We start from the raw sequence: 17,638 nt of genomic DNA on the forward strand, positions 1-17,638 counted from the left end.
ACCACGGAACTCTGCAACGTGATTAGTCATACCTGTTATGACATATATTGCACGCGTACATACTCGTAGAATAGCATTTTAATTCGCCAAATAATTGTAAATTGTAAAGATAACGCGCAATCTCCCATCTTTGATTATAGTGCTATCCTTTTATTCATCTTTAGAAAATTTTAAGATTTATAAAGATTTTAATATATCCGCACATGTAACATTCGATATATGTAATATTCGATAATAATAATAAGTGAAAAATCAGAATCGAATGCATTACAAAAAAAAAACGTGTGGGCGAAATTTATCGAATACCTTAAAAAAACAATCAGGGTCGTGTGTGGGCGAAATTTAAAGTGGGGCTGAAGGTCGTACGCATATCCTAGATGATAGGTGGGGTCCTCGCGCCTTCATCATTTCTGCGATCGCGGGTGATTCGTTAGTCTTCTCTTCGCGTTTCCATCGAGCATAAAGTTACAAGTAAAGGTGAGCATATTTCACTCGGATAAATTTTTATCTAGTCATTTGGATAAAGCTTTTTCTGTTTTCATTATTTTCATTGTCATATAAAAATACGAATTGCGTTTCCAAAATATAGCATTTTCTTCATCAATTTTTTTTCCATGGAAACATCTTCGACAATGAGAAAATTCCAATTTCCATAACAGGCAGTAATCTTGAAATACGCAGAATTGTTAAAACTCGAAGGGGATTGTCGGATATTGCTAAAGATATCGTATGTTCACAATTTGTATGTAACAAATTTAAAAGTTCGAATAAGAATGTGTTTTGTCAATTACGACTAGAAGAAGTATGATTCTCATTTTTTCACATACAATACATGCATATTATTTAAATAATTAAAATATTCTTTTATGTTTCTTTCGCTAATTGTAAAACTGTTTCAACTGATATACTTTGTGAGAAGAAATAATTTTAGAAATTATAATACATGTAACATGACTTGTACGCATATTTTATATATATAATTTAGAGAAAAGATTTGTCGTATGAATTTTGTTTCCCCCTTTTATTGTATATTACCTTCGAATTATGATTATACATACAGATAGAATAGTGGCAAAATGTATCACTCACGAGCCGCAGTCTCGCTTCTACTTGTATTTGCCGTGATGATCAACGGTAGTCAGTACCTTCAATCACGAATAATTGCATCTGGTAAGTTACATTTATATTACGCAAAGCATTTAATGGTCATTATAATTCTGAATCATTCCATTTATAGGTGGTTGCGACAGCTATACGTGCGGAGCCAATGCGAGATGTACAATGAGCGAAGGACGGCCAGTATGTTCGTGCTTCAATTTACATATGGGAGATCCTCTCGCGCGATGCATCCGGGTTGAATGTCTAAGTGAGTAAATCTGCTAAAATCATACACCGTTTTAATAATAAAGAAAAAGGAACAATGTTTCAATTAACTCTACACTTTTTGAGACAGCCTAAATTTACATCAGCGTTGATTAATATGTCCATATCATCCATTTTATCAACACGTTTCAGTCAACGACGATTGCCCATACAATAGAGTATGCACAAACAACAGGTGTGTCGATCCCTGCGTGGGACTATGCGGAGTAAATGCAAACTGCGAAACCAGAAACCACATAGGTACCTGCCAATGCCTACCGGGACACGATGGTGACCCGTTTTCGGGTTGTCGAATTGCCGATCCACGTACGTAAATTTTAAAGAAAAATAAAAATGTCTAAAAGATAACATTGTAAAGATTACAATAATGTTGTGAAATTGTTTATACATTCTCTACAATATCGTTTAAATATTTTCTCCTCTCTTTTTTTTCTCTGTATAGATGTAAATTTGTAATTTAAAGTACAATACACACATAAATACATTCTTTCTCTCATTTCAATTATTGATAAAATTTTGCAAATTACCATCAAAGAAATATTTATTTTGCGATAGAAGCCGCTTGTAAACCGAGTCCGTGCGGAGAGAATACACAATGCGAGGTGATCAACCAAGTACCAGTCTGCACTTGTCTACCGGGTTATAGGGGTTCGCCTTTGGCCGGATGTCGTCACGAGTGTGAAAACGACAGCGAATGCCCTCAACATCTCGCATGTTCGTCGTCCTTCAGATGCGAGAGTCCCTGCAAATGCGGAGAGAACGCGGAATGCCAAGTCGTAAACCATCAAGCAAAATGTACTTGCCCAAAAGTAAGACATATTCTTCTCTTTTTATCCTTGGGCGAAAAAAGAGATATTACAAGGCTGGCTAAACGATACGATGATGAAACAAAATGCTGCGTGCGATCAATGTCTAATTTTTTGTTCCAGACATGGGTGGGAAATGCATACGTCGCATGTCGACCGGAATGTACCACCCATTCCGAGTGCCCGGCAGCCAAATCCGCCTGCCTGTATCAAAAATGCATCAATCCGTGCGACGGCGTTTGCGGAGTGAACGCCGATTGCAATCTACGCGATATCACACCCGTTTGTAGCTGCCCGCGGCATATGACTGGCAATCCTTTCGTTAGCTGCAGATTATTCGAACCGCGTAAGCGATCCATATGCAGCGATTATGCGATATCAAATACCATATTTTCTCGTTTCCCGCCTTCATTATTAATTGTGAGAAAATCGCGCGAAGAAGGAAAAAAACTATTCTTTGATAAAATGTGTGCCTCTATGTTTTTAGGTGATCTCTGCGAGCCGAATCCCTGCGGTACGAATGCGATTTGTACGCCGGGTCATGATAATACCGGAAGGGAGAGGCCGGTGTGCACGTGTCCTACCGGCTACATCGGCAACGCCCTGAGTAGCTGTCAGCGTGGGGAGTGTTTCACTGACAGCGACTGCCCCGACAATCGCGCGTGTATCGACTTCACGTGTAGCAATCCATGTACTGGCCGTGAGTGCGGTCCGAGCGCCACGTGTACGCCCCGACATCATATCGCAGTCTGCACGTGTCCACAGGGGACCAGAGGCGACGCTCTGTACACTTGTAATCCGATCGAGAGTAAATCGGTGTACAATTACGGCCGCGCCTATCGTTACCGTTACTACTAGTTACGAAACAATACCACCGATTTCACCTTTAAAATACTCGACTTTCTCTCTCTCTCTTTCTTTTAATTCACTTTAATTTATATTTGTACGCATGTTTTTTTGCAAAAAGTGCAGAAAATTAATCGCGTCTATTCGCAAGCTGTAGTAAACGGTGATAACAGAGCAGTCTATTTTTATAACATATGCCATTTTTTCTATTTGTGTTCACACTATAGATCTCTCATATAAAGTGTTCTATTTATGTTTTTTCTACAACTGCGGTTGGTCATACAAACTCAGTTTTTAGACTTTTAATAAATGATATAAATGTAAATGCAACGCGCGCGCGCGACTTATGTTGTACTCTCAATGTTTCAAGATAAATTTTCTCTTCATTTGTCTTCATTCTTCTGTTTTTGTATTTTTATCTCTATAGATGTATAATATATTATATAATACAGAGTTTATGCAATGCTGTAATATTCTTGTAAAAAAAACTAACTCCAAACTACATCCCTAAATAATAATTTTTATTGTGCAATTCAACTTTATGCGCACATTTAATAAGTGAAATCCACAAGACAATATAGTTATAAATCTAGCAAAGAAATTTATGACAAATTGCTTGTTATCGTACTATTACAAAAATTAATAATTATCTCGCGTATGACGATACATCATATGTATACTATCAGTCGAAAGAATCATGCTATATATGTATTATTACAATTATTAGCAGCACTATATGTAAATTTAGCGGAATTTATCAATTTTGAAACAAAGATGTCCTCACTTTTGTAAATATAGACATTGATCCTATTATTTTTCACAGGCGTTCTATATAATCTATATATACAATATTAATAGATATTAATTTATCAAGTAGTGTCAAATCTTACATTTATTTCACATCTACATTCACGCGAGTAATAAATAGTATATTGTTATAAAAATTATATGAAAAAACAATATCTCAGTCTCTTGAAAAAACTTATATATACACACACGTGTGTGTGTGTGTATGTGTATGTATATATATATATATATATACATACACATAAAAGAGGTAACTTAAATTGTTGAAATAAAGAGAAAAAAAGGGATATTTTAGAAATGCATGCAATCAATTGTGGGCCGCTCTTTTGCCATTCATGTAACCTATCCATCTTTCCGCGGTCGTAATAAAAATAGAATCATTGTCGATAGAATTGAGGAGAAGGAGTTGATTAATATGAGTAGAATGATAATCCCATCTAGCCAAATTGGGTGCAGTCTTCAAAGTGAAGTGACGTAAATCATACGTCGTGCCTGAACCAGTATCGTATAACGTTAACATATTCTTTAACGATGTCATACCCTGATTGAAGAGTTTCGACGCTTCCTCCGCGTCTTTAGCTGTCGCTATCATTTTCAGATCGTAAAGACCGATAAGTGAATAAATAAAACCGTTAAGAATGAAAGAAGAGGGGATTGTAGGATACTCCTCGTACCAGATGTATTTACCTAAGAAGAGCGCGGCTACTCCTCCTTTAGCAGAGGATAATCTAAAAGGTCGCAAGCCTCTAATAGCGGCTTGTAAGTACTTTGCTTCCCCGGAATGATGATATGCGCGCGCCAGCACTGATATCGCGTGACCCTGACCCATACTGGAATACCTGTAATAACGTATTTCCATAGCACTAGTTTCACCAGTATTATATGTGAAAAATATGCCTAATAATAGTAATAATACCATCCAGGCTCAAGAATAGCCATTCCAGGTGCTACTTTTCTCTTGACAGGATTGGGCCAACCACCAGAAGTGATATTTTGATTAGCGACGAACCATCTTGCTGCATCGTAAAATTGCTCCATATGTTCGCTAGTCGATAATGTCATATTGTCAATCATACCGGAACCATACAAGGTAATTTTAACTACCTGAAATAAAGACGTACGTGTCATATGCAAGTACACACATATACAAATAATATTAATGCAATATTCCTTAAGAATATATGAATATGAATATGTGTAAAATTATGACCAAATTCAACAATTACTTTTAACTTGGATCGGGGTAATTTCTTCCTACTTTTATCATTTAAATAAAGACCTTTCTGTAAGTCAATTAAAAGGTCTCTAGTAAAACGCTTCCATTGATGATTAGCTAGTCCAATTCCATAGTATACATGAGTATTAGAACTATACAATACTGTATTGCTGGTAACATAGTGAAGGTAATATGTTTCTTTTTTCTCTCTCGATTCGAGTACAACCGTAACACTTCCATTGTCCTTAATATTGAGATCCCATTTTAAAACGAAATCCAGCACATGGTCTAATGTTAAAGAAATTCCAGAACTGCTAGTTTCCGGTGTCGCAAATTTTACAACATAACTGTTAACTTGTTTATCGTACACTCTGCTCATAATCGAACCTTGAGGAACATTCCAATTTTGCTTAACTTTATCAGAATCCTCAATAATTTTCCTATGTGGTTCTGGTTCGGTTAAATTCTTACTATAATGTGATAATCCAAACTGAGCAATTTGTGTAGGATAATAGTATCCTTGACTCTCCCACTGCGTCGATATTGGTACACCGTCGATGCCACTGATACATTTAACTCTGTCTCTTACTTCAACATTGTAATTTTCAAATGTCATAAATACACCTCGAGAATCATATTTTCCCTTGGGACTCACAATCTTTGAATAACTGTGCAGCCATTCAAATCTCTCCAAACCATCATAAGTAGCTAACTTTCCATAAATCTACAATGTTACATATCAAATTAATGCAACTTATCTGATATATAAAAACAGGAAAAAATTAAAATATGATAAATTTAACTGACCTCAAAGTATTTATGGATAAACGAAAATGGTATGTATACTTCATCGCCTTCTTTACGACATCCTATCGAGTAATCGCCATTTATATGACAATCTATTTCTTGATATCCTGATTCTGTACTTAAACGATCCTACAAAACAAATTAAATAATGTACAATATGAAATAAAATATGATATAATCAACAATATGAAATATAAAAGATGAGCAGATACAAAATAATATGTTAGAATTTATTTGCTTTTATTATTATACTGTATGTCAATTGCAAAAGATTTAAAAAGAGATATTATAATTTGATTAATTTTACCTTATGCTGGTATTTTGTTTTCCAATCCGCAGTATGAAAGAGCAAACTATTTCCACAATAATTCCATGATGTAAGTAAAAAAGTTAATGTTGCGACAACCAATACAAGCAAAATTGTTTTGAAATTCACTCGCATCATCTCATACAAAATCTATCGTAATGTCACAAATATCTTGTCATTTTACAATTTTATATAAATTCACATCATAAAACTGTCCCATTTTCAGAATTTATTTCCAATATCGATGATTAATAATAAAATTTCACGCAAGATGATAAACATTCTCAAATTTAATACCAATAAATTCGTTCTGGGACGCTTTTATTTGTCCGCCAAGTTTTTGGTTTTTCGGTGGCTAGGTTAAGCCACTGTTGCTTCGTCTACAATAGGCGCACAGGCAGTGTCGCATTGAACTACATAGCCGAAGGCATGAAACTTTTCAAAGGGTAACATGGCATGTTTACGATTAGTGATTCTGTTTCCGTGTTATGTGCACAAAATGCCGGTAATAAGAGTGCTAAAATTTGAATGCAAGACAATTAAAGTTATACATATATATCTTTAATATAAATAAGTTTTGTGGTCTCTCTCTCTCTCTCTCTTTAAATATATAAATTATTTATTATAAATAGCCTAATAAAAAATATCTTATTTTCAAGTGTTATAATTTATAATACTTCATTATATGGATATGATTATAACATTTGAAAATAAAATATTTTTTATTAGGCTATTAATAAATAATTTATACATTTAAAAAGAGAGAGAGAGAGAGAGAGAGAAAGTTTGATATTATATTTTTAATGTAGAACGTACACTATAAGAAATAAAGTATTCAAATAAAAGTTATAGTGTAATGCACATGTTAATATGATATCGTTTGAAAGAGATTGAAATTTTAAATTATAAATATTGATCACATTTAATTAAATAAATTCCCATAAATGACTGTTCCAATGCCTCGAATATTAATGTTCAAGGATGAGTCGTCTGAGAAGTTTTTTTTCTCAACATTACCCTACCGAAATCGATCTGTGGGGTTTGCATAACGTATATTCTTCCCCGCACAAGAAAACAAAATTGAATTAATTAATACATTATTCCATTTATTATATTATTATAATATATTAATTAATTATATGTAAATGTATCAAATCAAATATATTTAATAAATTAAATTGAAATTATCATTGTTGAAACTATCATTGTTGTAGTTCATTAATTGTCGACATTGATTTTAAGTTCTTCGCTGGAAACGTATTCTGAAATATTAGGAAATTATTAGGCGAATATAATCAAGTTGGAGGTAGCACAAGTAGCAAACTTAGCTAGCTAAATTATCGACCGTTGAAAATCTACCTTTAGCAGTAGTTTGCTACGTTATCGACGATCGGTAATTTTCTCTTTGTGATAGCTCCTATCCGATCATATTCGCCTAATACTTTCCTAATATATTTCAGCTAATATTTCAGAATATATGTGCAGCTTTGAAAGTCATCGACATCGAGCAAGTTGAATTGCGATAATCCGTAAACTATAAATGTTGAAATTCTGAAATATTAACAAAGTATCTGACGAATATACTTTGATAAGAAGTTGTAATAATTAAAAATACAAGAATTACAAATATTCTAAAAATTTTAAGTCTAACGCTTTGTACTACAAAAATATAAATTCACAAACGTATTCAACTTTTGAAAAAATTGAACAAATCTTGGATAGAACTCGTAATATCTTTATAAAAAACTTGCTTTATTTATTATAGAGAAATATAGAAACTGAAATGTCATTAAATAAAGACTTAAAAAATAATATATTCTTTCAAATATCTCTAAGAATAACGTACAATGAATCTTTTTTTATCAAACATATATTGATACGCTATATCTTAGCAATCTAAAATCCTGCGGCCAGATTATATTCAAAGTTCCGAATCCAGCTACTATCTGTGATAGTCGATTGCAGTTGATCGAATAAATTAATCGAGCGATTGCATTCTGACTCGATTTTCCATTCGGTATATATAAATATTTAATCCACTACACAAAAGATTGTATTCCAGCTCGCTTTTTCGGTATATATCAATATTTAATCAATTAATCGAAGGATTACATTCCGGTTCACCATTTCGGTATATTTGTATAAATATTTAATCCATTCATCGAACGATTGCATTCCGGCTCGCTTTTTCATTCGATATATATAAATATTTAATCAATTAATCGAACGATTGCATTCCGGCTCGCTTTTTCATTCGATATATATAAATATTTAATCAATTAATCGAACGATTGCATTCCGACTCACTTTTTCGTTCAGTATATATAAATATTTAATTAATTAATAGAACGATTGCATTCCGACTCGCTTTTTCATACGATATATGTAAATATTTAATCAATTAATCGAACGATTGCATTCGGCTCGTCCTACGTTATTCTTAGATATATCTGATAGAATATATTTTTTCAGTCTTCATTTAATGACATTTCAGTTCCTATATTTTTCTATATTAAATATAGCAAATTTTTTATAAAGATATTCTTTTCAAGAGTTTTTCAATTCTTTCAAAAGTTTAAAACGTTTGTGAATTTATATTTTTGTGGTAAACAAAGCTTTAGATTAAAAATTTTAAGAATATTTGTAATTTTTGGATTTTTAATTATTGCAACTTCTTATCGAATTATATTCGTCGGATACTTTATTAATATTTCAGAATTTTAATATTTACAGTTCGCGGATTGTTGCGATTCAACTCACGTCGATGATTTTCAAGCTGCACATATATTCTGAAATATTAGCTGAAATATTAGGAAAGTATTAGGCGAATATGAATGAATAGGAGCTATCGCTAACAGAAAATTACCGATCGTCGATAACGCAGCAAACTACCGCTAAAGGTAGATTTTCAACGGTCGATAATTTAGCTAGCTAAGTTTGCTACTTGTGCTACCTCCAACTTGATTATATTCGCCTAATAATTTCCTAATATTTCAGAATACGTTTCCAGCGAAGAACTGCCAACACACCAATGTCGGCAATTAATGAACTATTAATCAACAATAATAGTTAAATTTAATATTTATTAAATATATTTAATTTGATGCATTTACATATAATTAATTAATATAATATAATGATATAATAAATTATGAATTAACGTATTAATTAATTCAATTTTGTTTTCTCGCGCGGGGAAGGATATCAGTTATGTATACCCCGCAGGTTGAATCCGATAGGATAATGTTGATCAATTAAAAAAATTTCATAGACGACTCGTCCTTGGACGTTAATATCTAGTTGCTGGCAACTCCCTTTATATAATCATCTAAAGTTCGAATTGGGATTTACTTAATCAAATGTGATCTTAATATTTAATATAATTGTAACTTTGAAGCCTTAAATCGTTGTTAATTTTTACATGTATGTACACATACATATGTGTACATACGTGTATATATTATGTAGTTGAGGGGCTTATGTAGTATTACAAGCAACTGGTTAATTTGTATAATTTTTAAAAAATTTGAATGCATATAATAGAAAGGAAAAGATGTCGAGTCACGAGCAATTCTCTTCACCTAATATATATATGCTAAGGAAATATATATATATATATATATAAATTTAATAACAAGACATTATTTTTTACACATGCAGCGACTTATTTTATTTCAATTTATATAAACACTGGTTCGTATGGAATTTCTTACAATCACACCATTATAAAAAAATCAATATTGTACACTTTTCTTCGAAAAACTTTACAATAAAAAAAATACATTTTATATTTATTTGAAACTTGTATAAGATAAAATTGCACATAAAAGTAAAAAATATTCGATATATTGATAATAAAGAAAATTATAATATATAATATATTACTGAGAAGAGAATAACAAAAATTTGACCCAAGAATGTCATGTTATCATTTATTTTAGACTCTTTTCGAATTTAGTTTATTAAAAGTTTCTTACTTTTAATCGTTAATTATTCGACTGAAAACTATATAAATATAATGTATCATCTCGCTCGAGGATAAATAATAAATAAAAAAAAGACTACAAGATAAAGAATATCTCATAGATCTAATCGAAACTAGTGTGTATATATCATAAAAGTAGATGTGCTACTCAAAAATGCCCATTTAATAAATCTTGGAACACTTGAGACATTTTTAGTGTATATTACACAATATATGATATATTGGTAAATATATAAAATTATAAAACAACGGATTCTCGTATATTTAATAATTATTACTAAACAATAACCGATCAATTAGCTGCCTATAATATTAGATATGTAAATTCGTCACATAAAGTGTCTGTTCTCATGCTAGATTATTTGTAAACTAGCTTGTCGTAGTTGAGGTGCCTGCCAAGTTGAATTGAAAATGTTGTTCTATAATAAGTAACATGTCTTATGATATGAAAATTACACACATATGTTTTAGCAGCATATTCGAGAGACATATGCAAACTATTAATAATGCTTTTATCTTAATAATACACAATGTGATCTACAAAATAATCTACATTTCAATAATGATTTGTCTATTAACCGATTATCTTATAATTTCGCTAATATTAATACACGAATTTTTTAGTAAAAATATCGAGCATTTTTTTTCCTATATATATAAAACTTTATCAAAACTATCGCGACTAATATCATTAATTTTGGCACTTTTAAAATGCGTGCTGAAAAATGCATTTATATACTCATATTACATAATAAATCGTACAGTTCCGTCATATTTTATTATGCTACATTGTGGCCAAGATTATGGCAGATTACTCATTACATAAGTGTGTGTGTGTGTGTGTGTGTGTGTGTGTGTGTGTGTGTGTGTGTGTGTATGTGCGCGAGCATGTGTATACATATACATATATATAATAATATTAACTATGGCAGTCTATCAAATACACATATTTATATAGCCAACAGGCAATATGTATTACATAATGTCCAACAAATGGATCAACATACACATTTACACAAGTCGGTCCAACGGCAATCGTTAACCAAATGATTTATTACATTGACCAATCTTGTTGGCTGTTTAATATAAAAAGACTTGGTATCGTGTCAATGTCAATGTCATTCTTAAATTGGCGCGGTTTAATAAAAATACAACAAAATTTTCTTGTGATTTCGATTGGATACACTTATTATTAATGTGCATTCACTCAATTCTTTTTTATGTTCCATTTGGAAAATATAGAAAACTATGTGAGAACATAGTTGGCATGTCTAATCGACGCTCGCTAATAAACTTTACTATTACTTTATAACATAAATATTAATATATATATATATATATATATATATATATATAAATACATACACATACATATATATATTAGCTTTGTACAAATTTTATAGATTTCCATTAATAATATAACACAATTATACGCATTATAGCTAAAAAACGAAGCATAAAACATGTTCTTCTTCTAGATTGCAATTGCGAATAAGATACAAAAGATACAAAATAATGTTATTGAATAAGTTTACAAACTTTATTTATAAACTTCACCTGTTTTCACTAATTGAATTGATGTAATTAAATGTATGTGTGTGGAGGCATCCATATTCTCATTAATAAAAATGTATATATCTATAATCATTATATCTATAAGCTTCTGATTACATTGCAAACAAATAAGAGCTGGATGCAAATTAGCTGGCACATTTATTGCCGAAGTCAATTTTGCTTGATTTCGCTTCACATTTCTTAATAAATATCAGTGTTCTTAAAAAATATCATTGATCTTTATTAAACTAAAGTTTTTTTTACATACATTTATATATTTAGCAATAAATGTCTCTCTCAAATTTTAAATTAATAACAGAATCATATATCTTAAATTTGAATAAATTTATCTTATTTTAAAATATTAGTTTTAATTTTTATGTCAGTTATCAAAAACTTTTAAATGAAATGAAAATGAAAGAAAAAGAGAAAAGGAAAAAGGGGAAAAATAAAGATTATAATAAACTTTCAAAATTACATCGGTAATGGTAAAACTCGAATTTTCAAATATATATCACAAGGAGGGAGAGGGAGAGGGGCAGGGGGGGGGAGAGAGAAAGAGAGAGAGAGAGCGCATCGTTTTAGCGACAATAGGTGCAATTTATATTTTCGAAAATATATTATATTTATATGCGTATATTGAATTATAATATTAATAGATTTATTCGCGCTTCTATGCTATTAATATTACTGCAATATATTGCTGCAATAGATTACCTTCGATAAAATAAGATGAATAAAACTTTTTTCAAGATACAAATAAAAGAAAAGTAAAAAAGTACTCTGCAATTTGTTCAACAAATTTCGCAAGTTTTTCTACTTGCTTATTGCACGCAATAAATGTACATAAACTCAACTATCATACCTCTTTTTTTCCTGAAAACTACAATTTCCTTCTGTCTAGAGAAGAAACTAGAAGAAACTAGAAATTGTTTAGGCTACAGAATTCAATTATAGACTATATATACTTACACACATATATATATATATATATATATATATATATATATATATATTCTATTGAGATTTTATTATTAAAAGTAAAAATAAAATTTTTTCCTGAATATTTCTTTTGTTTAAAATTGATGGAGCATTATAAAAAGGCAGTGAATCACGATAAAAAGGGCAGTGAATCACGATAAAAAAGGCAAACTATAGAATTATAAAATTATAGAAAGAGAGCATAACATCAATCGTAAAATGTTTGTAGAACATGATGTAAGTGTCATTATCCATTTCAAGTTTGTGTACAAAATACATACAGTGAGTAATATTTGATTAATTTTCTTTATTACATTATATCTGCTAAGAATTTGATTTATGCTGCATGAAGAAGGAAAAACCGTTTTCTATAATTGTAAAGAAAAATATTCCAGAATATTTCAAAGAATAAAGAATATTTGTATTTGCTTTTCTAGTGCTTTTTTTAATTTTTTACTTTTGCATTTATAATGTGACACTATGTCTTCTACAAACACAGCACGATTATACATATGTTTGTAACTTGATACGAATATCTTTGCATATTTAAATGCGCAAACACACATTGTGTATTACTATCTACACTTTGTAGAAATAAATTCAATTCTTGATAAAAGAGAAAACTAAAAGAAAGAAGAATAGATAAAGATCTTTGATTACGCAAATTCAATATGCTTTTACAACGATCATTCTTTCCTATGCTTTGTTTTTATGCATATTATTGTAGATTATTTAATAGATTGTATAAAAATTCAACTTTATAAAGCAATGTTTACGAACCATTAAGCGCAACATATGTTTAAAACAACATAAGCTTTATAATTCATTTTAATTTACATAATCGCACACATGATGGCAGTGATAGCTTATATATTGTGTCATGTGCATTTCGTTATATTGGTTCGCAACTCGCCAATCTATGAATTTCAGTATCGTTATCTCAAATATACATACATACATATATATATATATATATATATATATATATATATATATATATACATACACTCCAAAGTTACTAGGAAACTAATCGAGTTTAAAGCAAATCGGTGGTTAAATATAATATCACGGCTCATATGTAGCAGGATATATAGAACAAATAAACGTAATACGAAAACTTGAAGGCTGTGACTAGGGAGGTAATACGTCCAGTTTTAGGCCTGTCTTCGGCTTACAAAAGCCACAATAACCACCACATTTACCGAGAATTCGTTGATCATTCTAAATATAACATAAACATAAGTTATATAAGTATATAGATGTGTGTATGCGTGAAAATTATCAAAAATTATATTTAATATTAAAAAAGAAGGAAATTCATGCTTTTTCAAGCAAAATTTTTGTTAAAAGTTGGTTAAAAATTATGATAATAAACAATATTAATGTTTTCAATGCGTGATAAATTAGAGAGAAATTAGAGAGATTATTTTTTAATATTTAGGTATATGTACAAAAGAAAGACTTGATAACAAGACGCGACATAACAAATTTGTTATTTTTGTAAATAAAGTTATTGAAATAAAAATAACATTGGAAACAAATCTCTCTCGAGGGAAAAATATACTGAAAAAGTATATCGAGACCAAGGATCACTGTGTTGCTTAATAAAGACTATACATATATACTAAAATTTTATATATATATATATATATATATATATATATATATATATATAAGTTTTGTTTTCAATCTTTCAATGATATATGATATATGATATATGATATATGGCAAATCTTTTCTCGATTACTTACGATTTTATTGATCGCAAGAAAAGCGTTTGAAGTTTCTGTAACCCATGTGACTGTTGGCGATAATCCCAAAGCGGTTCCTCTTAAATTGATGCTGAAACGTCCTTGTGGACAATCAGTGAGGCTATAACAATCACCGGCTTTGCCATACTCCACGCGTTTCATTCCTTCCGTCCACGAGAACGTGTAATCATTTGCTAAACATCAAGCGATCAAATATATAATCACGTTTATATAAGATAATTTTATATCTTATACAAAATAATGTATAATAACGTTTATATAAGATTATTTTATTTTATTTTATTTTATGACTATAAAAATATTATGGAAATAAAGAAATTTACAAAATATTTTGTTGCATAACTTTAATATTACACATAAATACACTAAGCAGAAGTTTGTTTTTGGGATTACAGCAATTGTGTTGAAATATTGAGATCTTTTCACTTTTAGTATTAAATCAAATATAATTCACGTTAATTATTTAAGACATTTATATAATACATATATGTATATGTATACAGCGTGGATCATACACATCTATGTCCCAGTAAAACTATAATATTTTTGTTCAAAATGTTTTGTCTTTTGACAAGTTTGTGTACATAAATAATTTAAATCGTAAATGTATAAAAATACTTTTATTTATATAATAAATCTTGTTAAAGTTTTTCAAATTACTTACTTATAATATAGAGTCTCGCAGGATCTATGCGTACTCTTTTGAACATTGTTCTACCAGAAACTGTCTCCAATTCGGACACACAATTGCAACTGTCATTCCTTTGACCATTAAACGGGCACGTGCGTGGATTGTTCAACCTGATTTATTCATATTATTAATGTCTTTAAAGAAGATTATTGAATCGCTGGGAAAATAATATTCTAAAGAATATTCCGAGAATAAGATGCAATAAAACATTTATTATGTAAAATAATATGAATAGCGAAATAAAATATTTTGGAGAAACAAATATTCGAATAATCAATCTAGAAAGAGAGAAAGAATATACATCTCTTTAAGAATAGATATTATAAACTTGTCCTTTAATAAACTAATAATAATATGTAAAAAAGAATATAAAATGGATACAAAAATAAGGAAAATGTACTGTTCTGTAAGACGGATCGATGAATCGATAATACATAGTTATTTGAGAGAAAAGAAGTAGTTGACTAACCTTTTGTCGTAAATTTCTGCATAATTTTCGCTGTCGCCAGCTGGCAATGTCAGATATTCTCGTGGCTCGATGCTCGACATTCCGTGACAATAAATCGTCATATTTCTACCACCAATTAATAATGAATATTCACCGTCTGTGGTAGCTTTAAGTCGTTTCTGAATTTCAAGACAAGTGACTGGCCCGCATCTTCTTTGATTACATTTACGTTTCCGTTGTGGTTTATATTCGATTGGACAGTAAAACCGCGCAACTTTTTTGCCGATTGCATCGTGACAGTAAACTTTACGGATTTGTCGACCTTTTCGTCCACAAGGATGGCTACACTAAAATAGATAAAACAGAAAAGACATTAAAGCACTTTTCTCTTTCCTTCTCTCTCAAACTTTCCGACGAAACGACAAGATTTATTGGATTAAATGAAAAAGAATTTCTACGATTTTATAAGTCAAAGAGAGAGATATGGCAAATGTTTGCATAAACATGAAACAGATAATTATAATTCATTACACATTACGTTACTTAATATTTTTATAATTTCTTCTTTACACAAATAATATATAAATAACTTTTCTGAATTTTATGTAAATAAATCATTTTTTTGGAAGATTGATTTCTTTGAGGAACTGCCTTTTTGCACTTTAACTGTTAATAAATATATACGATATAATAATGACCGCTTCAATTAAAATAAAATTCTGAGAATGCGCTTACTTTTCTCCATGTGCCAGCGACCCAGTAATATTTATCACTACACTCTCGTAGTTTACAAGGTTGATCTTCGGCTGGTTTTTGATCCATTGGACAACCCTTAGTTGGAGTTGGATCGATCCATCCGTAGGAATTCACTCTATGACAAGTGACTGCACGACGCTGTATTCCTTCGCCACATTTAACCGAACACTTGGAAAAGACACAAACGCATTTATTTAATTGCGTTTATATTTTCAACTATTAATATAATTATCATTATAATAAGAGGGAGAAATAAATAAGCGCGCAGGAAAGAATTTTATAGGGTCTGTGATCCTTCACATTAGTGGTCAAAGAATTGCAAAACTTGTTGGAAAATATTTTATAGACTTTTCAACAAATTTGAATGTAAAGTTAATAACATGCGCAATGAAAATTAAAAAAAGAAAAGGAAAAAAAAAGAAAACATCTCTCCATTATAGTATCCCATGGACATCTCTAATAAAATACTATTGAAATTATAATACTATTGAATATAATACTATTGAAATTTCCTATATATTTTTACATTTCTTCTGCATATTTTCAATATTTCTTTCGATTAAAATCAAATATGATATAATTATTATTCTCTCTTGCTATATGTATACATACATTCGTTCATGGAAAAGATTCAATTTTATTTTCAAATTTTATTCGTACGCGCAGCTTTACTTTCCAAAATTATAACTAAAACATATGTGAAATTCATGTCAATAACACAGATATGATTGTAATGCTGGATAAGATACCTCCGACCAGGTGCCTTCTTGCCAGATATAATCACAAGCAACACGTTGGCATAATCTCTGAGATTTTGGCTTGCGTGATTTCGATCTCAAGCACTGTTCGTCCTTAACAGGTAGTTCCGGTCCATGGTTGCCTCTTCTCATTATACATTCTACTCTTCGCATCTGAATGCCAGTACCACACGATTTCGAACACTGCAAAATAATTCGATTCAGAACAAGCTAATCACATTTGTCTATTATGACATATTGTTATTGCTAATTACATATTGTCATTTATGACAAAAATTAGCACTGCAACAATCTCGACACATTCAATTATCAATTGAATGCCATATGCCGAGCATTTTCATTATTATCCGTATTATGTCTATTCATTGACATAAAGTTTGTTAAGAAATAAAAGCAATTCATTTGAAATTATTTTGTCCAATACAATAGTCTGTCATTTTTTAAAGCTCCTATTTTTTTTTAATTTTTGAGAAAGAGAGAGAGAGATCTTTATATATATATATATATATATATATATATAT

At 30.4% G+C, this 17,638-nt stretch overlaps 3 protein-coding genes across 6 annotated transcripts in view; 1 reads left to right on the forward strand and 2 right to left on the reverse strand.

Annotated features, from left to right (window-relative positions):
- Nucleotides 1–225: 225 nt before the first annotated feature.
- On the forward strand, nucleotides 226–3,506 carry LOC105252888 (neurogenic locus notch homolog protein 1). Its single transcript, XM_011260518.3, has 7 exons — nucleotides 226–477; nucleotides 1,061–1,170; nucleotides 1,238–1,366; nucleotides 1,516–1,689; nucleotides 1,939–2,192; nucleotides 2,313–2,535; nucleotides 2,677–3,506. Exons 2-7 carry the CDS (start codon nucleotides 1,077–1,079, stop codon nucleotides 3,045–3,047), a joined length of 1,245 nt encoding a protein of 414 aa, XP_011258820.1. The 5' UTR covers nucleotides 226–477; nucleotides 1,061–1,076; the 3' UTR covers nucleotides 3,048–3,506.
- A 563-nt stretch (nucleotides 3,507–4,069) lies between these two features.
- LOC105252887 (D-glucuronyl C5-epimerase B) lies at nucleotides 4,070–6,310 on the reverse strand. Its single transcript, XM_011260517.2, has 5 exons — nucleotides 6,173–6,310; nucleotides 5,866–5,994; nucleotides 5,069–5,782; nucleotides 4,759–4,946; nucleotides 4,070–4,681 (listed from the first exon to the last, which is right to left on the reverse strand). The coding sequence occupies exons 1-5, from the start codon at nucleotides 6,308–6,310 to the stop codon at nucleotides 4,150–4,152; spliced, it is 1,701 nt and encodes a 566-aa protein (XP_011258819.1). The 3' UTR covers nucleotides 4,070–4,149.
- Nucleotides 6,311–13,823: 7,513 nt separating this feature from the next.
- Nucleotides 13,824–17,638, reverse strand: part of LOC105252886 (A disintegrin and metalloproteinase with thrombospondin motifs 9) — a 34,789-nt gene continuing 30,974 nt past the window's right edge. For all 4 annotated transcript variants that reach the window (XM_011260516.3, XM_011260515.3, XM_011260514.3 and 1 more), the window contains 6 exons: nucleotides 17,109–17,300; nucleotides 16,339–16,527; nucleotides 15,625–15,950; nucleotides 15,129–15,265; nucleotides 14,444–14,637; nucleotides 13,824–13,913 (listed from right to left, as the gene is read on the reverse strand). In XM_011260516.3, the coding sequence (XP_011258818.1) occupies nucleotides 13,824–13,913; nucleotides 14,444–14,637; nucleotides 15,129–15,265; nucleotides 15,625–15,950; nucleotides 16,339–16,527; nucleotides 17,109–17,300 (1,128 nt within the window). The remainder of the gene's footprint in view (nucleotides 13,914–14,443; nucleotides 14,638–15,128; nucleotides 15,266–15,624; nucleotides 15,951–16,338; nucleotides 16,528–17,108; nucleotides 17,301–17,638) is intronic.

The sequence above is a fragment of the Camponotus floridanus genome, unplaced genomic scaffold, assembly GCF_003227725.1.
Source record: "Camponotus floridanus strain SB8 unplaced genomic scaffold, Cflo_v7.5 scaffold86, whole genome shotgun sequence".
In the NCBI taxonomy this organism is placed as follows: Eukaryota; Metazoa; Arthropoda; class Insecta; order Hymenoptera; family Formicidae; genus Camponotus; species Camponotus floridanus.

Bases quoted from the DNA above. Each gene is read 5' to 3' on its own strand.
- LOC105252888 (XM_011260518.3), top strand. From the start codon at position 1,077: ATGTATCACTCACGAGCCGCAGTCTCGCTTCTACTTGTATTTGCCGTG. The intron at 1,367-1,515 runs GTGAGTAAATCT...AACACGTTTCAG, and splicing joins CATCCGGGTTGAATGTCTAA to TCAACGACGATTGCCCATAC. The intron at 2,536-2,676 runs GTAAGCGATCCA...CTATGTTTTTAG, and splicing joins CTGCAGATTATTCGAACCGC to GTGATCTCTGCGAGCCGAAT.
- LOC105252887 (XM_011260517.2), bottom strand. From the start codon at position 6,310: ATGATGCGAGTGAATTTCAAAACAATTTTGCTTGTATTGGTTGTCGCA. The intron at 4,947-5,068 runs GTAATTGTTGAA...TCTTTATTTCAG, and splicing joins TACCCCGATCCAAGTTAAAA to GTAGTTAAAATTACCTTGTA. The intron at 4,682-4,758 runs GTATTATTACTA...ACGTTATTACAG, and splicing joins GCTATTCTTGAGCCTGGATG to GTATTCCAGTATGGGTCAGG.